Source organism: Engraulis encrasicolus, chromosome 22, assembly GCF_034702125.1.
Source record: "Engraulis encrasicolus isolate BLACKSEA-1 chromosome 22, IST_EnEncr_1.0, whole genome shotgun sequence".
Classification (NCBI taxonomy): Eukaryota; Metazoa; Chordata; class Actinopteri; order Clupeiformes; family Engraulidae; genus Engraulis; species Engraulis encrasicolus.
Genome location: NC_085878.1, coordinates 14672216 through 14698239, shown reverse-complemented (window position 1 = coordinate 14698239; position 26024 = coordinate 14672216). Strand labels below are relative to the sequence as shown.

General features: G+C 43.2%; 4 protein-coding genes across 9 annotated transcripts in view; 3 read left to right on the top strand and 1 right to left on the bottom strand.

Annotated features, from left to right (window-relative positions):
• Positions 1-15169, top strand: part of cbfa2t3 (CBFA2/RUNX1 partner transcriptional co-repressor 3) — a 78597-nt gene extending 63428 nt beyond the window's left edge. For 3 of the 4 annotated variants that reach the window (XM_063188708.1, XM_063188706.1, XM_063188709.1), the window contains exons 9-12: positions 2644-2712; positions 4260-4313; positions 6506-6696; positions 8505-15169. In XM_063188708.1, coding sequence (XP_063044778.1) covers positions 2644-2712; positions 4260-4313; positions 6506-6696; positions 8505-8870 — 680 coding nt within the window. In that variant the 3' untranslated portion in view covers positions 8871-15169. The remainder of the gene's footprint in view (positions 1-2643; positions 2713-4259; positions 4314-6505; positions 6697-8504) is intronic. The other variant, XM_063188707.1, reaches the window with a different exon arrangement.
• A 282-nt stretch (positions 15170-15451) lies between these two features.
• pabpn1l (PABPN1 like, cytoplasmic) lies at positions 15452-18119 on the top strand. Of its 3 annotated transcripts, none has more exons than XM_063188718.1 (7): positions 15452-15720; positions 16020-16128; positions 16397-16464; positions 16578-16684; positions 16791-16878; positions 17180-17295; positions 17673-18119. In XM_063188718.1, the coding sequence occupies exons 1-7, from the start codon at positions 15658-15660 to the stop codon at positions 17731-17733; spliced, it is 612 nt and encodes a 203-aa protein (XP_063044788.1). In that variant the 5' UTR covers positions 15452-15657; the 3' UTR covers positions 17734-18119. The 3 variants fall into 3 exon arrangements, with proteins under 3 accessions (XP_063044788.1, XP_063044789.1, XP_063044790.1); XM_063188719.1 differs by having other exon boundaries at positions 15453-15720; positions 17835-18119; XM_063188720.1 differs by having other exon boundaries at positions 15454-15720; positions 17669-18119.
• Positions 18120-20412, bottom strand: trappc2l (trafficking protein particle complex subunit 2L). Its single transcript, XM_063188722.1, has 5 exons — positions 20309-20412; positions 19409-19581; positions 18668-18755; positions 18361-18440; positions 18120-18254 (listed from the first exon to the last, which is right to left on the bottom strand). Exons 1-5 carry the CDS (start codon positions 20396-20398, stop codon positions 18209-18211), a joined length of 477 nt encoding a protein of 158 aa, XP_063044792.1. The 5' UTR covers positions 20399-20412; the 3' UTR covers positions 18120-18208.
• Positions 20413-20479: 67 nt separating this feature from the next.
• The window catches only part of galns (galactosamine (N-acetyl)-6-sulfatase), a 28527-nt gene continuing 22982 nt past the window's right edge, over positions 20480-26024 (top strand). Inside the window, exons 1-7 of the mRNA XM_063188712.1 lie at positions 20480-20827; positions 21384-21507; positions 23412-23486; positions 23602-23704; positions 23846-23989; positions 24763-24829; positions 25111-25238. Coding sequence (XP_063044782.1) covers positions 20711-20827; positions 21384-21507; positions 23412-23486; positions 23602-23704; positions 23846-23989; positions 24763-24829; positions 25111-25238 — 758 coding nt within the window. The 5' untranslated portion in view covers positions 20480-20710. The remainder of the gene's footprint in view (positions 20828-21383; positions 21508-23411; positions 23487-23601; positions 23705-23845; positions 23990-24762; positions 24830-25110; positions 25239-26024) is intronic.

Below are 26024 nucleotides of genomic sequence, written 5' to 3'. Positions count from 1 at the left end.
TACTTTTTGTTTTACGCACCAGAAAAAATAAACAGTCCCAGTCGTACAGCCTGTATACTATGTAGACACCTGGTCTTCTCTCTCCCCACACACCCTGCCTGCCACTAATTTCCACAGACACATGCGTGGCATACACACACACACACACACACACATTGCTATCACCTTTTTGCTACGTGCACGTACAGTACATGAGTGATTCTCTAATTCGCCTACACTTTTAAGTCCGTGGATTTTATTTGGCAATTCCATTAACTATTAACTGCATCCAATGATGTTTTGGACATTAGAAAACATTTATCTTTCATATAATACAGAAAGTGTAGACATAGCATTATTTCCCTCAGCAAGAATGAATATTTAATACTGGTTTTGGGCGTTTTCATGCCGTCCTGTTTTCCAAATGTCAGATTCAGTCTTCATATTAGCATGTAAAGAAACTTGTTTTGCCCAAGACGATTGCAAATGTTGATTCACAGTAATCATCACAATATGACAAAACTGTCAGAAAGACCACTGTCCTTTCCATTATACATGAAATTTGCCATTTTGTGTGTGTCCACGAAAACTGTGTTAACCGTGTCACGGTCTGAAACCTCCTCCATAAATCAGTAATGGTTTGGTCTTAGGCCATACGAATAACATCACGTGATGTCATAACCTCTTTGGCAGGATACGGGAAGACTTTTTGGTAAATTTTGAGCTCCATCCTTCCATAATTTAATCCATTCTTTTTCATGTTCTCATAGCGGGAAAATTGCCTGTCAACAGTGTTATCAACATATTCATAAGAATCTGAATTAGAAATCACATGTAGAAAAACACAGATAAAGCATACAGATACATGAATTGATTAAGGTGTTGTGGTGGAACTTCTGAGGTCCTCAGTTAGCACAACACCATAAAAATGGCTGAAATGTCAACGGTGTTACCGTCAATGGTGTTACAATTAAGTATGACAGTCAGGGTTGCCAGATGAGGCTGATGATTTCCAGCCCAAAAAATAATCAAAATCCGCCCTAAAAACCCGCCCAATTCTATTGATTTATATGGCAGTGGGAAGGTTTTTCTGATAGATGCCATTTTTACCCGCACACGGCCATCCTAAGCAGCCCAATTGGGCGGGAACTAGCCCAATCTGGCAACACTGATGACAGTTGAGGAGGAGTATGTTTTTGCCAATTTACATCCATATTGACAGACAAACAAACAAAATAATTTGTGTTCTATGGAGATGGGTTTGTCTGCTCTGTTTTTTTCTCCTAAAAAAGTGCCGACTTGTTCCCCTGCACTGTTGACCGTAACACAGTTGAGTTACACCGTTGACTGTTTTGAAAGTGTTTTTGTGCTATTGATCCCTTATGTGTTGGAAAAATCCTATGAACATACACTAGGGATTATCTCTGGAGAAGGAAGTCTTGTGTAAGGAGGGTGACTATATTCAAATCAGACGTTACAGGGATTTATGATGAAAAATGTGTCAGTCTGTATCACAGTGACTCATAAAATCCTACTTATGAAGCTCAACAATCACATTTTCTATATCAGTTGCACAGATTAATGACAACATTACTGCTAAGGGACATAAGCACTTTCAAACATATATTGTTTCAACTCTGTAGTATTTTTATATATATGTTTGAAATGACATAGTATTTGTCCATAACACTGTTGACAAAATAATTAAGCAAATGTTCGCTTTCATTAGAGTATTTATCAAATGATTTAAGATTAAGCTTGGCAATTTGTTTGTTTGGAAACTTAAATATATACACTATGTAAACATCTAGGTCATTTAGTTGAAAAAAAATACTGATAATTGACATTTTGCTTTTGCCAAAAGCGTAGGGAAATCGTAGAATCACTCACATACAGTATATATGTCCTCTGCTAGCTGCATGCTGCACCATACTGCGTTGTGTCTCGTCTTGTTGTGAATTCACCTGTGTGACTGCCCCCTCTAACCCCGCACACATACACATGCGCACGCAAGCGCACAAACAACATACACACATATCTACACATGCACACACATACGCCGTGCACTTCGTAAGAGTGCCAGAGTTATCGTCCGGTATCGGGAGCTGGTTCATGTAATTTAGTGCGAGAGAGAGAGAAAGGCGAGAGATAGGGAAGCATGCTGGAGCCTGTGGTGAGCATGGCGGCATCAGGCCTCGTTCTCTTATCACAACAGCGGAGCCGGAACTGTGTGTTTGTGTGTTTGTGTGTTTGTGTGTGTGTGTGTGTGTGTGTGTGTGTGTGTGTGTGTGTGTGTGTGTGTGTGTGTGTGTGTGTGTGTGTGTGTGTGTGTGTGTGTGTGTGTGTGTGTGTGTGTGTGTGTGTGTGTGTGTGTGAGAGAGAGAGTTGCATGCCCCTATAAGTGTGTGTGTCACAGAGTAACGTTGAAAATGTTTAGTATGTGTGTGTGTGTTATCTAATCAAACTTTTCTCATGCTTGGCACAACCATTATACTGAAGATGATAGTGTATGTTTGCAATGTGTGTAATCATCTAGCTAAATTTGGCTGAATTAAACAAACTCTTGCCTGTGGATAAATGAGCCATTTTAACGTTCATGTCTCTCCTCCCTCCACGTCCTCTCTATCGACCCATCTCTCTCTCTCTCTCTTCACCCTTTCTCAGAGATCCACCGGGACTTCCTCCACCGGCCGCCTTCGGGGTATCTTCCAGAGGAGATCTGGAGGAAGGCTGGTAAGAGCACCACAGCTGTCAGCAGCACCACCTCCACCACCACCACCACCACCACCACCACCTGGCCTGGTCTGGTCTGCAGGGCTTTGCACCTCCAGTTCAGACCCATGTGTGCTGCTCTTATCAACCTCCAATGATCACATGACATCATATGACATGACATGACATCATCCCCACTAAACCACTGAGCCTAGCACATAGATATAAGACATGACAGATATCAAATGATGAGAGCCGTTATGCCAACCATGTTGACTGATCATGCACTGTATGCTTAGGTCTGAAGCCAAGATCTGCATCTCCTTGTCTAAAGACCTGGTGCTGAAACGCGAGGACATGTCTTCACTTGATTAAAACAGATAAAGCCACAATCATCAGTCATATTCTCCCATCAATGATTTATATTTTGGACTTCAGCCATTTATCCTGCCTGATTATTTGCCAGAGCCCCGAAACATCACTAAATAAATGCTGACAGCAATATTAGTGGAGTTGGCAACTTAATCTTTTCCACCGTATAAAATTGTCATGTATTGTGACAGTGGAAACTACCTTGGCAATGGCATTAGAGAGCTTTTGTACACTGGCCTGGAGTGGAGCTCCAACGGTCCTCTGTCAGCTGGTCGAAAGAGCAGCCAGACTGTCAGGAATGCCAATGGCTGTCACTCTAGCGCACAGATAGGGCTCTCTGTCACCGTGGTTACGTAAGGTGAGGGATTGCTGAAGGGGCCCCCCCTATCTGTCATTAGGGCTAAGTGCTTCCCATCTGTCATCACCATGAAAGGTAACTGCAGTTGCAAAAAGGGGAGGGGAGGAGAAAAAAAGGGGAAGAGGGAAGAAAGACCAAAAAAAATAATAAAAAAAAATCAACAACTGTGGTGAAAATGCAGTAAAATAATGAAACCCTGGGCACAGCAGCATAGGTGGAGAGACAGATTAACACCTCCACCTGCTAGAGGAAAGGAATAAGTGGAACGAGAGATAGAGATAGAGAGAGAGAGAGAGAGAGAGAGAGAGAGAGAGAGAGAGAGAGAGAGAGAGAGAGAGAGAGAGAGAGAGAGAGGATGGAGAGAGGAATGAAGGGGGAGGAAGAGGAGGAGGAGGAGGTAGAGATAGAGGGATTTGAAAGTATAAGCGGCTGATCACCCAGTTCACATAGCCTTTCAATCCCCTTCACATAAGGTGCCGGCTGGCGTCTTTGGCATACATTCAACCACCGTCAGCTGAAGCGCAGAAGGGCGGCAGTTGGTAGCTTAGCACGGTAGATAAGCAAGCCACCTCTACTTCACCCGTACAGCCTGGAGACTGGGCAGGACCATCTATCAATGCATTTCTGCCTGTCAAAATAAAGATGGTGGCTGTACCGCGCTGGGCTGAACTGAACTGAACTGAATTGGAATTGGGTTGGTCATGGTTCCGTCCAATTGGGGACGGGGGATCTTTGAATGCTGCTGTTTTCTGTGAGACGTACAATAAATAAATGCTGCATTTTCACTGCGTTTTCAGCCCTCCTTCTTCCCTTTTAACTGCAGTTATCTTTCACACAGGTGCCCCCAGCATCCCGATCTCCCCAGCACTAAAGCAACTCCAAAACAAACAGGGTGAGTAGAAAAGCCCCCAGACTTGGCAAAAAAGCTAAATAAAAACCAGGAAAAACTTGATAACAGAAAAATGAAATGTTTAGGTGTGTGACGATGCTGCTTTGCTTAATTGTGTGTGGAAAGAACTTAATCTGAATATAGCAGCATTGTACGCTGTCTTAACTATATGCTTACTGTATATTTGTTAGCGCATATTTTAGCATTGGTATAAATGTAGCAAAGGAGCCAATTCCAATTTAAAGATGGTGAAACAGTTTATTTGATTCCATGGTAAGATTTTTTAAAAATCAATCCATTTAAAAAAGAGAGAATAAAACTGTCTGGTGAAAATAAAAGGAAGGAACAAACAAACTGCGAAGGCTTAGAGAGAATAAAGGCGGCAGGAATCCCAAACAGACTGGCAGACAGACAGACAGAGAAACTTTGAAACCTGCCAGGTCTCGGTGGAATTAAAACGTTAATATTGCCCGCACCGTGTTTTCCATTAAGCACTAATTGCCCCAGCATCTGGTCCTGAGTCTCCTTGATAAAAATTAATTAAATTTGCAAATCTTAATGGCGCACGCACAGAGGTTGATAATTGAATGGCCAAAGCATGCATAGATAGTGAGAGTGAAAAAAAAATACTGCAAAGAAAAAAAACAGAGGGGAAGAAGAAAAGAGGAGAGAGAAAATGGGATGAAGGAGGAAGGTAGAGCACACAGGCTTAGGGATGAAAGTGGGGGAGGCGCGCAGGAGGAATGGAGAGGTGGGACGGAATACTAACTAACCCGACAGACGGGAGGGAGAGAAAGAGAGCTAGGGTGTTGGAAATATATAGACAAAGACATATTCACCCAGAGCCTGCACATTTTCTCTCTCACACATACACATATACACACACAACTGACATTATGTACACACAGGGGTGCATGGCGGAAAGATATACATATACGTACACGAGCATATATCAACATTTAGCTTTCAGTCGAGTGAGTCACGCATTGTTCGTGCACGTTATTTATATTGCCTGTCTGTCACATTTGCATAGAAAAGTAAACACGATGTAAACAGTCTCTGATCGTAGACTACCTGTCTCCATAAAGACGATGGGGGCTGAGGACAGACAGAGAACTGCAATATTTATCATTTAATAAATGGTAGTAATAAAGAAGAAGAGAAGGCATTTGATAGAACGGAGGATATCTTTGATCTGTGTGTGTGTGTGTGTGTGTGTGTGTGTGTGTGTGTGTGTGTGTGTGTGTGTGTGTGTGTGTGTGTGTGTGTGTGTGTGTGTGTGTCTGATGGAGGAAAAAAATCCATCACGTTTAATTTTCCTCTTTCAATTCCAGTGGTTTCATCAAATCACTCATATTTAGGGCCCGCTGCACCAATTACACTGACAGAGATTCATCACATCGGCTACATTTACCCACCAGAGAGAACTACCCAACTGCAACACATGACAAATACTCACACCCAAAATCGGAGAGCAATTATGACTATAATGTCCTATTGTGGCCCTTAATGACTGGGCCCTACAGTACTCCGGTGGAAAAAAAGCTATTTTAGGCCGTCCACACACCTGCCTGTCCCAAAAACCACTCGCCTGGCTCTCACTCATAAAGTGGCGTTTGTGGAGCACAAAAAAGGGATGAAAGGGAAGGCGCCCAAAAAAAGCGGGGGAGAGATAAGTCATCGCCTTCCAGCTAACCACATCCTGGTCCCTTTGTACAGCAAAGTCGTTAACTCGCACTCATTTAATCATGGCAAATAATAACAAAAGTCGCCAAATGCTGGGACTAATAAGCATGCACGCGAAACACAAAAAAAATCTTTTCTCGACATCTGCCGCTGTAAATTGTGCTGGGTGGCGGTGAAGGCGAGGCTGTTAGCTGCCTGGCGTGTGACGTGAATTATTGAAAGACCCCGTGCCTTCTTTTTTTCAGACGAAATAGTTTAAATCTTGGATGATGTACATCTGTTTGCTCAGATGAAAACAGGCGGGGGAGCTTAGGGGGCGTCAATAACGTATGATGGAGGGAAAAGGAATGTGGGGGACACGACATGGATGCTAACCGACCCTGTCTCTCCCTTTTTATCCCTCCTTCTACACCCCTTGCTTGTCTCTTTCTCTCTCTCTCTCTTTCTTCCCTTCTCTCTTCTCTATCTTTATTCCCTCCTTTCTTCCTCTTTTTCCTTGTCTCTAATAGAGGAGGCAGTGAACGAGGTGAAGCGGCAGGCCATGTCTGAGCTGCAGAAGGCGGTGTCGGATGCCGAGCGCAAGGCTCACGAGATGATCTCCGCCGAGCGCTCCAAGATGGAGAGGGCGCTTGCCGAGGCCAAGAGGCAGGCCTCCGAGGACGCGCTGACCGTCATCAACCAGCAGGAGGACTCCAGCGAGGTAAAGACACACACAGAGGTGCACAGACACACACACACACACACACACACACACACACACACACACACACACACACACACACACACACACACACACACACACACACACACACACACACACACACACACACACACTGTAGCTTGGACAGCAGTTGCAGGCATCTCCTGTTGTGCGGATGTCATCATGCACAGTATGACAGAAGACCATCAACTTATTTTCATCCTATGTCTAGCTCTATTCTCTCTCACAAAGCTTTAACGTTAGTACCAATACGGTATGTATCACAAACGCACACACACACACACACACACACACACACACACACACACACACACACACACACACACACACACACACACACACACACACACACACACACACACTCTTTCACTGTCATCGAACCAATGTAGGCGGGTTGAAAATCGAATCAGAAAAAGACACAGGACCTCAAGTGTACTCTTAAGTCCGCTTTCCTTCTTACACACTTGAAGTCATGCTCTTATCAACTGATATACTGTATTTATATCCGTACTACACACACACACACACACAGACTCTGTGACGCCCTTAACCATATCAAACACCCCCATGCAGCCGCTGTTCCCCTCAGGGAAGCCGACAGGGGGGGACACACGGCTGACGGCTGTCTTGTTCCGGGCCCAGGGAGAAAGGGGACCCAGAATTGGATCCTCAATACATTGTATGTATTGGGAGTGGGGCCCTTTCAGATGTCTTTGTCCTGGGGCCAGCCTAAGCTGTCAGCAACCCTGGTCCCCTCCATCCTCCCTCCACTCCACTCCACTCCACAGCCAGCTGCCGTGCAGGCCAGGCGGCCCACTTGAACATGGAGCGAACAGCCCACACTCCACACACCTCCACTCAAAATAGCCTCAGCTCTGTCACACGCCTCTCTGACTCTCAGTAGCAGCACCCAGGCTGGACACCGCCACTCCCTCTCTCCCTTGCTACCTCTCCCTCCCCCCACACCCTAACCCAGCTGCCATCACACTCCCTCTTCCCCATTTGAGTGCATTTACAGTACATTTACACTTCAATTTCAATTTCAATTTTATTAACGATAGGCCCTTGAGATGAATCATCTCTTTTTTCAAGGGGTCCACTTAGGCATGTCAAATATAAGGCTAATTCAAATTAGGGATGAACATATTTTTTTTTGGGTCAATAATACCCTGGTATTATGGTTGATACCTGGTTGACATGAAAACACTCGCTTTCAGAGTTCTTAGTTATTATAGAATTCTGTCTTTACTTTATGCTCCATGACATTCATTACCCACCACCCCAGAACCCTCCACTCTTCCTCTCCTCTGGATTATGATCCCGTAATCCACCCCCCAACCCCCCATCACCCATTCTAATGCTTATCCTTACACAGCCACTCAGACGACACTGCATACACTTTGGGTTTGATTTCGTTGCTTTCAGCCATTAATTTGCCCACTCAGTTTTGTTTTTGACTAATGGGCCTCATGCGCACATTCATCTCGCTTTGAAGTTTTTTTTACACTGCTAATGAATTAATTTGCTCAAATGTTTTACTGCTCAGTCGCTGCAAATACATTTCTTTTTTCTAGAATCATAAATCATAATCATAAATTCTAGCGTCTAGAGTCAAAACTTCATTCATTTACTCACTCATTGATAAAGTTGCTCATCGACTACTCACTGTTAACTTTTCAGATTATGTTTCTATCAATTCATTTCATTTTTGTGACTGTTAAATATTCATACTGAATCCTGTCTTTCTCTTCCTCTCCCCCTCCCTCTCTCCCCTTTCCGTCTCTCAGAGTTGCTGGAACTGCGGGCGCAAGGCGAGCGAGACATGTAGCGGCTGCAACACGGCGCGCTACTGCGGCTCCTTCTGCCAGCACAAGGACTGGGAGAAGCACCACCACGTGTGCGGCCAGGGCCTGCAGGGCCTCCCCGGTGGGGGCGGCGTCCCCGTGGGCACCCCCTCCTCCACCACCTCCACGTCCTCCTCCTCCTCCAACGTGCCGCCCTCGCACTCGGAGAGCACGCCCCCGGGAGGGCCACTGTCGCTGGGGGGACCCGCGGGCGGAGGGAGCCCTAAGGACGCTGGATCGAGCTCCAGCAGCGCGTCCCGCTCCACCACCCCGGCCACGCCTGCTCTGCTGGACTCGTCCTCACGCTGACTGGCCGACGCTCGGAGGCCTTCGCCATCCTCGTCACCACCCCCACCGCTACCACCACCAGTCACCACGTTAAGCCAACACCTCCAGCTTCAGATGCAGCTACGCCCCTGCCTCCACTGCTGCTGAACAGAACAGCGCCCCCTATCTTCTATCCAAAGCCAACCGCGAAGAGGAAGAGTCTCTCGCGATGGCATCTGTTCCTTGCCCGCACGCCCTGACCTTGATGAAATATCTCTCTCGATCTCGACAAAACAAAGATTTTTATGTGGGTGTTTTTTTTTTCTTGTGTGTTTGGTTGTGTGCGTGTGAACTGCACCTCGAAGTGCTGTGATGAAAAGAAAAGGAAAAAAGGCGAACTGTGACCAATGGTTACTTAGCTACCTAAGGAAAAGGCATTTCTTTTTTTGTGGACTTGAAATTATGGTAGGAAAGGAAAAAACAAACTGCAACGCAAGGATAAGGAAGAAGAAGAAGAAAACACATCTCTCTCTTTCTCACTCTCTCTCTTGAAGCAAGGCTAGATGCATACCTACACACACCATGATGAGAAACTCGTACACCAAATTCACAAACACACAGCGAACATGACTGGGGTCCTGCCTGTTTAGCCTGCTCCCTGGCTGGGGTCTGCGTTCATATTATTATGAATAATACCGTCGGTGCTGCCAAGACACACTGAACGTGTTCCCTAAATGCCTATAAATGGAATGTGTTTCCCTTTTATAAATTGGGTTAGGTCCTTTTAACAAATAACAGTGTGCAAACACTGTCAGCCCAGTTGGCACCAAAACAGCACTGAGAGCTCGGCATCAAGGCCTGGCTTTTGCCAGCCTCCTTCGCAGCCTCGGCAGCCCCAACCCCCCTGGAAGGCTGTGGGTGATGGGGTGGGTGTTCTACGTAGGGCAGGGGATGATGAGTGGGTGGATGGAGGGTGCTGGTTGAGTTGGTGGCTGTGTGGTTAAACCCTGAGACCACCATGCTCTTCCTTGTCTCCTTCACCGATCTGAGACAGAACAGAGAATGGATTTAGGACCCCCCCACCCCACTCCCCCCCCCCCATGAAACATAAACACTTAAACCGAGGACTCCAAATCCCCCCGGCCTCACCTCAGCCACCCCCCAAAGTGAAGAGACAGCCTTCAGGGTTGTAGTAGGCGTTATAGACCATAGGCAACAGGCACCCTCTGGTTTGTGTCCGGCTCCAGTCTGTGGGACCTGACAGAACAGGACAGGCTACCCCACCCCACCCCCTTCCCGCCCCCATTACAACCTCCCTACCCCACTCCCTCTTCTCCACCACCCTTTTAAGTATACAGCTGAAATGTTCACCCGTTCACAGATATGTTCTTTGGCTTTAATAAGACAGTCCAAAAATCATTATAAATAATAATAGTAATATCAATGATAATAATAAATAATAAATAAATAATAATAATAATAACAAAAAACCTTATAAAGAAAAAAAAACCTGTTAACTACCTTGCTAGCGAGCCAAGAAAACCTATACACCGGACTCACCTCTCTTAAAACTGATGTGAAACCCAAATGAATTTTTTGAGGAGAAAAAAAAAGAAACACAGAATCCAAACATTTTTATGACACTGCCAAAGTTACTGAGCGACTAAGGAGAAGCACTCACCTTGTAACCAAACTACAAAACGACTACTTCAAACTTCCTCAGCAATGCCAGCCCTGTGAAGAGCAAGCAGGCTGTGTGTGTGTATGAGGGGGGAGACGGGGGTACACCGAATACCCCTCAAAACTCCCACATATGAACACACCCACTCAAACGCACTCTCCAAAAAAAACAAACGATGGAGGAAATGACGAATGACATTACCCACTACCCTACAGACTAAATGCACTGCAGCTACAATGTACATTGCTAAGGGATTGAAATAATGTGAATTCACATCAATGGAGGACAAAAAGGACTTCAGAGTGGATAGACAGACACTAAAGTGAGACACGGAGGTCATACACACGTCTACACACACACAAACACACACACACACACACACACACCTACACACATGAATGCTTATTTGGACAAGCAGAAAAAAAATGAGCTGGAGAGATGGATTCACGAGGTGAAAGCAAGCAGCCTGGGACAGTGAAATTGTGTGTGTGTGTGTGTGGGAGGGGGGAAAGAAAGACATGTTTGGCCCCCCAAGTCTGGAAAAAAAAGAATGGCATTGGAACTGGCCCAGCCATACTCCACCCCTCCCTCCCCAAAAAAGACTGATACATGAACTACGAGTCTGTCTGTCTGTCTGTGTGAGCATTGTACACTAAGAAGTAAGCCTTCTGTTCTTCATGTTCCGTTTCTTTCTTTAAACGCTGTGAAGACTGAGATGTTAACGTTGGAGTCTCTCTCTCTCTCTTTTCATTTTTTTCCCTCAGCTCTCCCACATTTTTTCCAAAGCATGACAAGAAACAGACTTCAAAGAGCCTCATAAGTGGTGTAGACTTGGTTCTTTTTTTCTATTAGCTATGTCTCTCTGTCGCTCTCTTTCTCTCCCTCTATCTCCCCTTGGCAATGCCCCTGTGCGCCATGTCCCTTTCTGTCAAACCTGCTTTGCCTTGTTGACAGAAACAAGCGAGTATGTATTTGTGAAAGGATCAAAATCCCCTGCCTGTAGATAATACCTTTCTGTTTTACGCTATGTCTTTGTCTGCCTTTGCTGTCCTGGTGTGCGAGTCAGAAAGAGGGGGAAAGTTTTGTTTGTTTGTTTTTTTTCTTCTCCCTTTGGGGTTCAGAAATGACCGTTCACGTAAAGAGGGAGGAGGGGGAGGGGGGTTGGAGTCTCTGAGGATGAGAATCCTGTGTTGTAGCTATTCTTCAATTTGTTGTATCTATATCAATGAGAAAGGAAAATCCTGCAGTAGGATAATGGTATATTGCTTGCATTGTTAGACAGTGAGAAAGAACAAGAGGTGCAATATATGGGAAAAGAGAATTCAGCTACTGAAGGGAACCTCAGAAACTGCCCTTAGGGTGACTTATAACGAAAAAAAAGTATACATATAAATATATTTAAAATAACAACCGTAACTTAATGTGAATGTAAATAGTATTTAAAAAATGAAGAGGTCCAAAAAATGTGTTTGCCAAATAACAGAAAACCTTTAAAGTATAAAGACTAGAATTGAATTTCTCTCCATTTCATCTGTTTCTGATTTTGTTTGCTTTGCTATGTTTTGTTCCGTTTCAACATCAACACAGTAGTAATTACGGATTTCAAAGTGTCCATTACATTCATGGATATTTGCAGATGCCTGTGTAGAGAAAAGGAGAGCAATTTCATCAAGAAGTGTGTAGCCCACCCAGAAGATGGTTTTCTTCGAAGTTCGAAGTAGAAGGTGTCATTTTACCCTCATTACCGCATATACTAAGGTTGCCACTTCATGTTTGAGATACGGAAACAAAAATGGGATAGTAAAAACAAAGGGCTACATGTAATTGCCACAAAGATTAGACGCTTCACTGTCAGATGGCTGAGCCACAGAGAAGACTGATTGACACCAGGGTGAAGTTGAGAAACATTGCCACCCGTTGGGCCATCATAGAACTGCACTAGTCCAGTTATGGTCCAAATATGCTCTGAGACAAACACACACACACACACATACAAACTCTCACACCCTCATATATGCCATGGCCTCCACATCAGCCCCAGATGCAAAGAGAACCAGAGACCGTTTCCATGGGGATCTTCTCACTTTAAGTGCAGCGGCAGTGTGCATTACTCATGCCAATGTAGTGTACATTCAAGTGGGGAGCAGCCTTTGCTATATTCTTTTAGCCAGACAAATTGTGATTCTAGTTTTTCCAATGCTTTTTAATCACATCCATACATCTTCTGGCACTGTTGGCTGAGCCCTTCTTCCATACATACAGATTGTGCATTTACCACAAACCCTCTCGTCCCATCTGTTGTTTCGCGCTGTACCTCCTGAAATGGACCAAACTTGAACGACCTTTCTTTGTTTTTGTTTATCTTTGTGCTGTAACAAAGCACTATGGGGACAGATTCGCCGACACATTTGTTAGCCTCGTCAGCTTGTTTTTATTTTTTAAACTTCAATCGTTATTTAATTTATCATAGCATATCTATTTTCGTATGTCATTATTATCAAAGTAATATATGAATTCTGTCAGATGTGATATGCTGAGAATGATTCTGCTCTTGCATAAGCTTGCTTGCATCAGTCTCGAAAAAAAGCATTTTGTATTTAAACCAGATTGAACTAATTAGCTTCGACTCACAGAGAACTCCTCTCGTGTCCTCTTCAATTGTTCCACTCCCCTCCAGCTTCTGGATGTTTCCCTGACATATCGGACTGATGTCTGCGTTGCCTATACTGCCAATGCCCAACAGTTCATGGAGAAGGAATCCAGTGAGGCTGGAAAGTGTACAGAGTACAAAAAGATAAACAAATGTTGCCACAGTGACAGACGCGCAAAATGCATCCAGTCATACTTTTAGACCTCATGAGTGTGACTGAGGAACACTAGTACTTCAAGGGTGTCATTACGTCTTCTTTACATCTCCAAATGAGTGTGAGCGAGTGCTTGTGTTTGTGAGTTGCACAGTCAGTACTGCGTCGAAACTAAACTGTAAATGTTTTGGAGTCAGCTATTTTTAGTCACCGAGCAGCAAGATCTGCATGTGTTGTACTTGTGTGTCAGGCTTTAATATGTCAGTGTGAATGACTGAACCAAATGCCATTGTTTGAAGACAAAAAAAAATGCCATCTTTTGATTTTGACATGTTCTGAAGATTGAGTGCACAACCCTCAGAATTGTGTGTGACCCAGTTGTGACCCAAGTCATTTCTAAAGCACAGACCAAAGTACTTCTGTAAGGCTTCAGACTTGAGTAGGGAGGGAAAGCAGACCCTTGTGTTACCTGAAACTGAGTGAGAGACCCTATGATCATTAACCAAAGTGTCTGCAATACTTAAAATCAACGAGAAACACACATCGAAAGCACAACACTAAATATCAATACATTCTGCAAAGGTCAAGGTTCAACTCAAGGCGTCCAGAGGCTTGTCCTCATAAATCAAGAATAACATAACAGGAACGTTTTAGTAGTAAACTATAACTCCTACTCAGTCAGACTGACGTCGAGGAAGTGTGTGTTTAGCAAAACCCTGCTCCCAGGAGAGCTGTCCCTTTCTTGAATTTTACCTTACAATTTACAACTTTACTTGAACCTCAAGAGCTTTAAAAGAAAAAAAGAAAACCTCAGACTGATGATAGAGGATGTCCTTCACACCCTGGGATGTGTTATTGCGTGTCTGACTGTGGCAACATTTGAACAAAACAAAAAAGTGTGCGGTACGAAAACTCAATATTCTTTTTGACCATGTATTTTTTTTCCTCTTGACCAAAACTGAACCAAATAGGCCTCATAAGTGATTCTTCTCTCTCTTGTGTGTTGGGTACTTTCAGTTAGGCAGGCTGCGGCTGTTTGGGTAATGATTTGCTTGGGACGCTGGCCATGTAAGTAGTTTGTAAATACAACAGGAGTCGAAAGGATGTTCTGGGCTCTTCCTATATATTTAATACTAGTGTGTGTATGTGTGTGCATGTGTGCGTGTGTGTGTGTGAGAGAGAAACAGGATGACATTGGCATAAAACCACACAAGAGGTCAGTGGCTCTCTGTAATAACGGTGCTCAATAATGGATTGTAAAACATCACAGACACATTACAAGACAACTTGGGGTCAATATGTATTTCCACCATTAGTATCAACTTGGATGTCAGCGTTAGTTCATGAATGGAACAACATTGCTCATTCATTCATTCATTCATTCATTCAGTGTGTGATTGTACTGTAAAAAGACAAATGAAAGCGCTCTGTTGCTAGCAAGGTGGGCACAGCACTTGGTCTCCCAAAAGCCATGATGGAGAGGGACATTTAATATAGATACTTCAAACAAAAGGCTTGGTTTGATATTTGTAGGATTATATATGTATTGTGCAATACAGAATAACAGAAAAGGGAAATGTTTCTGTACGAAAAAAAGGTGGGCGTGTTGAAGGAATTGATTTTATTTTTTGTTTTGATTAATTCTCTGCTTGTTTTATTTTCCATTTTGAAGGTCCTGTTCTCATTCTCTAGATAAAGTGAACCGTGCCAGGATAATTTTTACGTTTATTTATTTCTTGCATGCTCTCCTCCCCCCTCTTTTTGCTATTTCCCTTCTCTCTAACTGTGCGCTATGTTGGATATGTGAAGTTGTAATCATTCTAATTCAGGTTATTGTCTGTGTTGCGCTATGTATCTGTGTAATTAAAAACAAAATGAAATATGACTTGTTTTTCACTGACTCATTATTGATGCTATCAGCTTTTCCACTTTGGCAGTAGGCCTAATGTAGGCTACAGAATGATGTGTTCAAAACAGAGCAATCACCAAAATACAAAATTATCAGAACATGAGGCGTCCCCCTCCAACCCAAACAGGCAGGTAAATGAAATTCGCAATGGCTGTCATCAATTGGGTTTGATTTTGCATCCCGCCCCTGCGTCACAGGTGCCCCGCTGGCGGCTTAATAAGCCTTCACTTCTCACCTTGATTGACGGACAATTGAATTTCTTTACGATTTTGCCCGCCGCATATTTTCTTCGTGGTCCTGAGCATATAGTCTCCAACAAAGATCATATTCTGATAAACTTTCTTAGCCTATTGTATCAAAAACATTCAGAATAAGGTACAGTTTATCATTTCACATTTCAAACTGGTATGATTTTGAGGTCGATCGTCTTTAGAAATGTCTGATACACGTGGGCGTCTGGACACTGACATCTTCTCCAAACAAATCACATCGACCACAGTAAGTCACAAAGAATCCCATGTCGATGTTCTCTACACTGCCATGTTTTATTGACTTGTTGAAGGATGTTTAATAATCAATCGTACCCAATAATAGGCCTAAATGAGAGGCGATGCCCAATTTGTTGCTACGTAGGCCTACATTAGAAATACGGTTTCCTCCGAGTTCCAAACACTGGGATGGAAACGCATTCAAAAACTGCGTGAAATACAATAGACTACTGCAACAGAAGATTCGATCGAGAAATTTTGTAGCCATTTTGAAGTTCCATGATGGTCCACCCGATTTGTTTTGTCCAGGAGCTGGATGCAATTAAACAAAGGGTGCAAGAGCTGGAGAAAGAAGCTGAAAAGCTTAGAGAGGTTCACTCTTTTGGAGAACGCCAGCTCATGTACAATCCCCTAGTGGGTGAGTAGCGTTTAGATTTTTATATTTTGTTTTACTTTTTTATTATTTATTAAAATGCATTAGAAATCTCCAAGTATTATCACATGTAGTGCACCACACTTGGTAGCCCAATGAAACAAAATACTTTAATTAATGGAGTGTATTAGGTTTTAAAGACATTTGAGTTTGTCACTTTTATTTAATCATTATTTGTCTCATGAAGACAAGGTATAAAAGTAGCAGGTGTTTTGTATTGCCCCTCACCTCCTGCTCTCCCTCAAACCCACAGCTCTGTTTTACCAGATGAGTCATGAGGAGAGGATTGATGCTGACAACCGATCGGTCTACGTGGGAAATGTAGGCATGGCCCCCAATTAACTAGAAATATATGCAATTTACTAGAAATGTTACCACTTGGACCATAAGTCAGTACATGCAGCTACTTATCTTGACAACCTTGTTCGCCGCAGGTGGACTATGGTGCGACTGCGCTTGAGCTGAAGGTCCATTTCAGTGGATGTGGTGCTGTTAACAGAGTCACCATCCTCTGTGACAAAGTCACTGGTCATCCTAAAGGGTGAGCCAGTCAACTCATAATTTCACCATGCAGATGTTCCCCACACATTAATTATGACTTGATTTCAGCATGAGTTTCTAAACTCGCCAACTATTGTCTTTTGCAGCTTTGCTTACATTGAATTCTCAGAAAGGGATTCTGTTGTGACCGCAATGACCTTGGATAATACTTTATTCAGAGGGAGAATCATTAAGGTAAGCTAAGACCCTAGGATGTTGAATGCAACGGTAAGATGTTGGATCATGAAGTATATCTAACTTGGTAGTGAACATAGTAGTGTGTATAATATTGGTCATTCCATTACTTCACAAACATGTCGCCCCTGCTTGTTTGGACAGACACTGGATAAAACACTCAAGTTTCCCTAACTAGTTTTTCAAGTTGTCTGCCAGTTGGGATCAAGATACTACACCTTCTGTTTCATTCAGTGCATTTACATGCAAAGGTTTATTCTATTCATACCAGGGTAAAAACTTAAACCCATTTGTGTCCCAGGTTTTGCCCAAACGGACCAACATTCCAGGCATGACCAACAGAGGGGGCAATCGTGGCCGGCCATGGGCCCAGGGTGGCCGTGGCCGGTTCAGCAACGAGTTTCAGGGTCGCTCCAGGTAGGCATTGGAAATGTGCATTGTTTACAGATAATGTTTGACCGTTCCTAGTTTATTTCCAGAAATTATGCTGGGCATTTAAAAATTTGTAATCATGGCTTGGAAATTAAAAAAAAAAAATTGTACATAAGGAGATGGTCAACTCCATGTAAATTTGCCTTTTTGAATAACCAGACATCAGACATCTTTGGCAACAAAACTTACTCTGGGGACAGACAAATATTCATGAAGCTCACCTTTGTGAAATGGGCATCATACATGTTGGAAATAAACTATTGAACACACTGGAAAGATGTTTTTTTTAGTAAATAAATACATTAGAATATAAACCCTGTCCTAATATAAACCTACTGCCAACCTATCCTTTTCAAAGGTAGATCAAGATCCCATGCTATCTTTGCAGATTGGGAAGTGGGGGAATGTCCAGCTTCAAGCTAATACAGGATCCACTACTGTTTTGATTACACCACACGTTTGAGAATGTTCTCATGATGGGGGTTGATCTTTATTGAAAGACTAACACCCAACCTCTCTTGTAGGGGCAATGGACGAATCCAGCCTTGGTCTGACCATTACTAATGTGTTGATTAGTTTCTGGTTTCCTTTTTAATTTCTATTTATTTTGGATTTTATTTATTACAATGTGGATTGTGTTACCGATTTCACCATGTAATAAGGAATAATGGCATTTTACTTTACTCTGGATTTTATGTGTTTCTTTTCTAAACAAACGGCCCTGAATGTTTTGTTTTGTGGATTTTCTTACTGTATTGTTTGTGGTGAACCACTTTAAAAATCATAATAAATTCACGCAAAGCAATGTCTTCTATTTCCAATTCAATAGTTTAATTGACATGATGTAGCATAAGAAGAAAAAAAAAAAAACATATGTACAAAAATGTTCAGCAGACGCTTAGCTAGTTTGAACCATCATCGTAGAGACCATACCATCAAAAGACCTGAGAGAAAATAATAAACACAGTCAGTCAAGATTGGCAGCCATGCTTAATGAGTTTTGACATGATTTGAGTAGATTTGGGAAGAATGTGATGTGCAGTCACTTACTTTGACTGAATTGGATCGCCGGGGTTATAAAAGGGATTACACATCACGTCAGTAAAGGAGTTGTGTAGCTTTCTGAACATCTGTAAAGGGGGAGGAAAAAGGAGGGAGTGATCGATCACCTCAAAACTAAATAATATGGCCCTTCCTTGGCTCAAACGGTATGGCATTGCACTGTCACACTGGGAACCCGGGTTCTAATCTGGTCCAAGGTCATTTCTCGATTCTCTTCCAGTCACCATCTCAAATGGTCCAGTCAAAAGAAATGTGTACATATTAAAACCATCAAGGATAGCAAAGCACTACTTACACTTCGAATTTCATTATCCCGCAAAGATGTGTTTGAAGAATCTACCACAATGACAAACTTCACCTTTGAATTGGTCACATAGCCATATCTGTTTAGCAAGTTAAGGAATGTGGTGTGCAGGATGGCAAAGGCCCACATTTTACATTTGAGTGCAACATGTACAGTGTCCCAAAAGTGTATGAAAACTGAATAAATTAACTGAAATAACTGAAAATTAATAAAATACATAATGAAAATAACTGAAAAATGAATAATTCAAGTATGTATTTACTGAATCAATTTAAAATGTAGAACTGCTGGCACCACTTAATCTCAAAACTGATGCCGTTCTGGTTCAGGCACTGCTGACACCATGATTCACATTCAACAGTCTGCTGACTGTTGCATGCATCATCATCTAGACTTGAGACCAAAGCATTTCTATGTTCTGCCTTTACACTCTGCTTACACCGGAGTCTGCAAAAGGTAAAGTAATGCAATGACATTAATTCTATTACTAAAAAGTGTGAAGACATTTTAACCATATTACAAATGGCATGCACAGTCCTGAGTATATGAAACCTTTTTTTCATAGGGTTAACTTAATGGCAAAGAAATAAAACACATTCACATCCCTTTGAAATTAGCTAATCATGCCACCTGGGGTCCCTGATACATATCTGTGTGTGTGTGTGTGTGTGTGTGTGTCCAGGGACCACCTGGAGAAGGCTAGAAAGCAGAGTTGTCCTGAATAAAGGATACACCTTGTAGTCCTCCGTGGGATATAGCAGTCCAAGGTAAAGCTCTCTCTGGTCGGCCATAGCTTTGCCCACTGCCGATATCTTCTCTTCTACTACATCCAGTGATGTGTGCACAGTATAATGGAACTTAAGCTCATTTTGAGTAGGAACGCTTCTGATGTACAATGGGTAGTTCTGCAAAGACAAAATGAGGAATGATGTGTCCACACTTGCATTATGTTCCCACAAAGCAAAAATTACACAAACTAAAAAGACATTTAAAACTAAAATAGAAATGGACAAAACCATAGCAGGGAAAGAGTATAGGCCAAGAGCCTATGCGGAATAAGGGGATGTATCAGAGGGGGAACATTCAGGGGAAGCATTGCCATTGCACTATTCCTTGGGCGGCAGATGGACAGACATGGGCAGGTAGAATTACGGGCTAGTTTGACAATTTATAGAAGCAAAGCACCGTAATGCAACATAGATACTTGCGGGCTTTGTTTTACCTAGAATGAGAGCCATAGCTCAGCCTGAAATCGTGTAGTGGCTGTGGTATCTCTATTCGCACAGTAGCCTACAGAAGGCTAAAGCCAGTCAGTACAGCAGGCAGGCAGTGCGCTATAAACGCAAATTCGTCAGCACTACAATTTATATGCAACATTAGTACTATATTATTCATTATTTGTGAATACTAATTCCCTGTCCATTTTGCACAAAGGTGTTGGACAGCTAAAGATGTTTAGAAATGCTAACGACAGCTAGCATTGCAATGAAAACACACAGGAAACACAGCTAACGCTATGAATCTAAGAGCAGTCGATACGAATACGTGTAAACTGTGTGTTTACTACGACCCAAACTGAACATACACTGAACCGAGAGATTGTGAAAACGTATTTTAAGAAATAAATGTTACCTCCTTTGCGATGACAGCTATGCACACCGCCATGTTGACGCTCCACTTAGGATTGGTCACGTGACACGTCCAGGAAGGAAGTAATATCATGTGACTATCTTGTTACAGTGTACACAACTTTTCCCCCTCTTTACTTTTCACTGGGATCATTCATTCTTCCTCGTAAAAGGATACATTGTTTTAATACCTGAATCGTGTAGAGAAAGCATGGACGATGGTATCACCAAAATAGCTGCCGAACCGCTTAGTTAGACTAGGGTTAGGGTAGTTCAACAAAATGTCAGAATCGCCGTTGAAGCATTGCAATTTTTTAATGAAAGTCGCATGACTAGATTGTTAGTTTTAAACTGCTTCCTCATAGACCTGGGCATGTGACAGGAGGTCCAGCTCGTGCAACTTACAATGGCTACAGGGCGACTTCATGTGCTAACTTGTCTCCTCGGCTTAGTATGTTCTGTGTGGACAAGGGATGACTCCAATGCATCGACGCCGAACATTATCATCATGCTCATGGATGATGTAAGATTATGTTTTCATTTTGATGTTCTGTCTATGGGTCAATTAGTCCAGTGAGGCTGCTGGGAGTCGGGACTGGTGTTCTACTAGCAGTACATTTATTGTTAAGGGTTATTAAAAATTGTTTAAGCCCATGAATGAATTAGTTTGGGAGCAACCAGTACATGCCAGTACAACACAACCAGTACAGTAGGCCTACAACCAGTTGGCTGCATGCTCTTTCCCTATCCCTGCGTTGTGTGTGTTCACTTACTTTAATCATTAGTTTATTTTTTTTCCTCATCTTTATTTTATTTTCAAATGTATTCTACTTTTTTCTTATTTTAATAAAATTGTATTTTTATTATTTTTTTCTATTTTATTTTGCATTTCAATTACTCTCCTATTGTTAATTCACGGAAGCTTTGTTATACTGTCTCTACTATTATCTATCTGTTTTGTTTGTAAAGTGTCCTTGGGTATCTTGAAAGGCGCTAAAAATAAAATGTATTATTATTGTTATTAAATCTGACACAAGGAGTTCATGATAGTAACACATGATCTTTTCCTATTGTTTCAGATGGGATGGGGTGACCTAGGAGTGTTTGGGCAGCCCTCCAAAGAGACTCCCAACTTGGACCGGATGGCTGCTGAGGGGATGCTGTTCCCTAACTTCTACACTGCCAACCCACTCTGCTCACCATGTAAGTATTAGCACATCTACTGATGAGTGGCAATCATATTAGGTTATGCCCTTAACGAGTAATGCCCATGGTTTTGTAAAGGAGTCCATGCTCCATAATTATCACAGCAGTAGCTTTCTTTACGTCACCTTTTTTATTTTAAAAAGGAAACTTAATTTTAAGGGCTATTTGCCTCTATTGTGACAGGACAGTGAGATTTGGACAGGGTGTGTGAGTGAGTGAGTGAGTGACCAGGACATAACCCAACTGAAGCCAGGCTTGAATCCTGGTCCCTGGGGGCAATGGTAGGGGTACCTTAGTGCAGTGCGCCACAACACCCCCATGCATTTACAGTTTTTCCACATGCAAGAATCCCAAGTGTCCTTAAATTTACTCTGACATCTGGGGCCTCTACTACAAAGCTGGTTCAGGATAAGTTAAGGTTAAGTTAAGACGTAATCTATATCATCTAATACAAGAGTTTTTTTCTCAAGAAAATGAGGACTCCAGGGTCTTCTATTAGATGATTTACCTCTTAACTTAAACTTACCGGTAATTTATCATGAACCGGCTTTGTAGTATTGACCCCAGATAAGTGGGTCTACATTGTCCGATACATGGGTTTACCGTTTGTAAACAATCCCTGGCTGCGTGACCGTGGCTGCTCACTGTTCAACATCTGATTGTTGGAATCTGCTGTCGGTCAAAAAAATTAGATCACATGGTTGGCTGCTTGCCCCTCCTCACAACATAAATATTTGTTAACGAAAAACCTATACATAAGCATAATCTTTTTCACACACAACAATCTATTTTCAAAAGCCTGCATTAAATGTGAATAACGCCCCATTGGGGGTTTGATAGATGTTTTACATCCTTATGCGCAAATAGTAGATATGTATTTGTTATTTGACTGTATTTCCTTTCTTGAATCAGGGATGTAGAAGACAAGTGTACCTGTTCTGAAATATTCCGCAAAAGTCTCACGCCCGTTGTCCCGAATCCCCCTATTTCCAGGTGTCTTGACGTGAATCATAATGGCAGGATTTGCAATCGGAGACTCGTGGTTGTAAAACCTGTCAGCAACTTTGCATGCATAAATCATACAAGACTGTGTGCGGATGTGTGCGGATGTGTGTGTGTGCGTGCGCTGGGACGATAGGGAGGAGAATCGCTCGTTATGCAAATATGGATAATGCACAATTGGAATATGCTAATTGGGCCTAATTTAAGAATTTGAATAAACTCGCCGCACACAAAGAGATCTATCATTAGCCGACTTTCCTGGTGCCTAATTAATATTTAAGCAAATAAAGACTTGATGAGAGGTTAATCTCAGATGAGCACAGCCAGGGAGGCGCTCCGGAGGAGCGGTGACACAATACCTGCGTCTTTGTGTTTACACCGCGGAGGCAGCGTTATGGAGCTCTGTCGGCGAACGTAAATTACCATTTCCCTCTAATGCCAGAGATGCGTGTAGGCTTGCTAATCACAGCATCCAGGTAGGAGTTTCTTTGTTTGAATTCCACAATGCCGTTATTTTTTTCCCTCCCCCCAGTTCAATATTAATGCTGCCGAATGACTTGCTCTGGATTTGCATTCAGGCATTTTTTTGTAGCCTGGAGTTTTGTGCAAAAGGGACAAATGGCTGAGAGGAGCATACACCGATTAAATAGCTTGCAGACTTGAATGGCGACACAATGTTTTTCACAAGCAAGTTTGCCCAAGGCAAGCATTGAATATGGTGAATAAATTGGCATCATGCCAATGCAAAGCGACTCGCCATCATCATGTCTATCTGTCTCACAATGCTCCATTTAAACGTCATGGCAGACTTTTGGCCTTGACTTACTGTTGTAACCGCTATTGAATTTGGTCTGTGTATAGATCATCATTCTCTAGGTTAATTCTTTGTGTATCTATAGCCAGAGCATCCCTCTTAACTGGAAGGCTACCGGTCAGGAATGGTTTTTACACCACAAACGCCCATGCAAGGAATGGTAAGAGTCGCCATCCTTATTCCCATCGTCTGTAATAAAATACACGAATACAACTTGACTTTCCTGTGTTCTCTTAATTTTGCGCGGACTGACGAGCTTGGTGTCCCTCTTACAGCATACACTCCTCAGAACATAGTTGGTGGGATCGCACAGGAGGAAGTTCTCCTCCCAGAGATGCTGAAGAAAAAGGGATACTCTACCAAACTCGTTGGCAAGTGGTAAGTCATTTTCTATTCCAAGTGGCAAAAATGATGAGAAGGTGGAAAGGATATTTGTATACATATTGATGTTTGTGGCTTGATGTTGGTTTGTTATGTCATAACTTTGTTTATCTGTCATTGAATGTCCTATGTCTGCAGGCATCTTGGGCACCGCCCAGGTCACCTGCCTCTGCAACACGGCTTTGACCAGTGGTTCGGCGCACCCAACTGTCACTTTGGTCCCTACAACGGCATCAACACTCCTAACGTACCTGTCTACAACAACTCTGAGATGATTGGAAGGTACTGTTTATCACCAATACTGACACGCAGAAAGCTTAGGCAACAACAAGCAAACCAAGCACAGAGACATCCACGCATTGTCTGTATCCGTGATTTGGCTGGTCCCTCCTCCGTGTTGATTTCCGTCGCCTGTACCAGCTGTGCTTGTGTATCCCATTTTCCGCCTGTTTGTTTTCCCCTCCCAAACAGCCATATGTGCATCAGGGGTCATTGGCGCTGGCAGCCGGGCAATTTTTGTGCTTAGTTGTGGATTAAATCAGCGTGGCGTACCTGGGCCTCGGACAGACGCACACGCGGGCACCCAGGAGACGGCAGGTTGGCAGCGGCGCCGTGTTTGGACACCTGGAACAGCCCGAGCAGAAACGAGAGAGAGAGAGAGAGAGAGAGAGAGAGAGAGAATGAGGGATAGAGAGAGAGAGAGAGAGAGAATGAGGGATAGAGAGAAAGATGGAGAGAAGCAGCGGCTTTTGTGGCGTCTTCTCTCTCCTCAAAACCGCATGCTTCAGTGCCCTCTCCTAACAGTCTCCTCTGCTCTTCTGAGACTTCACAAAACAAGAAAAAAATACGACTTTCTTTCTAAATTTGGCTTCCCCAAGGCATTGTCTGGAACTGTGTCCTCTCTTTTTTTTCTTTCCATAGTCTGCCAGTTTAGGAAGGAAACAAGTTCTCTTTTTGTCTGAAGGATTGTGATTGTGAAGGATTGTTGAAATGCTGCCTGGGATTTGAAACTAAGGCTTTAAGGAACTCCTCTTTTTTTTCCCTCCATACCGTAGGTATTACGAAGATTTCCATATTGACCGTAAAACCGGGGAATCAAACCTTACACAGATCTTCTTGGAGGTAGGTGGGCAGGCTATCTACATTTGAAGGCCGCTGCTTTCTGTGTAGGTCACCCCCTGTCTTTGATATGAAATGGCCTTGGGCGCTGTGATAGAAGATGTTTTATCTCCTGTATTCTCCTGCCCTTACTCTCTTTCCATCTCCATCCCCCACCTCTCTCTCTCTCTCTCTCTCTCTCTCTCTCTCTCTCTCTCTCTCTCTCTCTCTCTCTCTCTCTCTCTCTCTCTCTCTCTCTCTCTCTCTCTCTCTCTCTCTCTCTCTCTCTCTCTCTCATCCTTCAGGAAGGACTAGGCTTCATCTTCACCCAATCCTTAGCCCATCACCCTTTCTTTCTCTACTGGGCCCCAGATGCAACCCACGCGCCGGTGTACGCCTCAAAGAAGTTCCTGGGAAAAAGCCAAAGGGGACTGTAAGTGACGGAAGCAACACACGCCCACTTTACCCGATGAAAGCATTTCACAGCTTTTTTGTTATGAGTTAGATGCAGATACAGTAAATGTGGTCGACAGAAGGTCGTAACTGCTGCAGTCCAGATGCATTGCATACACATAGCTCCAGTAAAAAAAGGCTTGTCGGAGGCATGCTGGGAGCTTGTTTTATCGCCACGGGCCATCGGAAGTCCCCGGGGACTGGCCAATGGTGGCATCTGTGCAAATGCAGCATGCTCCCAGGGTCCATGATAAAGAGGACCTGTTTATCGGTGGTAGGGGGATAAGAAGACCATGCACTCTCGCCAACGGATGTGGTATGGGGGGATGGGGGTAGGGTTGCTGTGGTGGTGGTGGTGGTGGTGGGAGGGGGTTGTCCAGTGTGATGCAGGTGCGTTTGCATTCAGTGATGATGCATTCCCCCACCATAAGAAGAAGAAGAAAAAAAGAGAAAACGTTACTTGTCTTGTCCTTAATGAAGATAAATTCTTCTGCATTCCTCCTGCATGCACTCACCATCCTGAACAGGTCCGAGAGAAATAAAAATAAAATATGCATACAGACTCTTCTTGGGGGCCCCCCACGTACACATCCAAAACGCCAAGGTCCCAACAACGAGACACACTGGTTAATTAAACATGGCAGGGAGATGTTCCTTTCTCACCTAATGTGCACTGAGATGGAGGAAGAGGAGGAGTGGGACGATGAAGAGGAATATGAGGATGAGAGGGTGAAGGGAAGACAGAGCTGCCAGTCTTGCCTAGCAT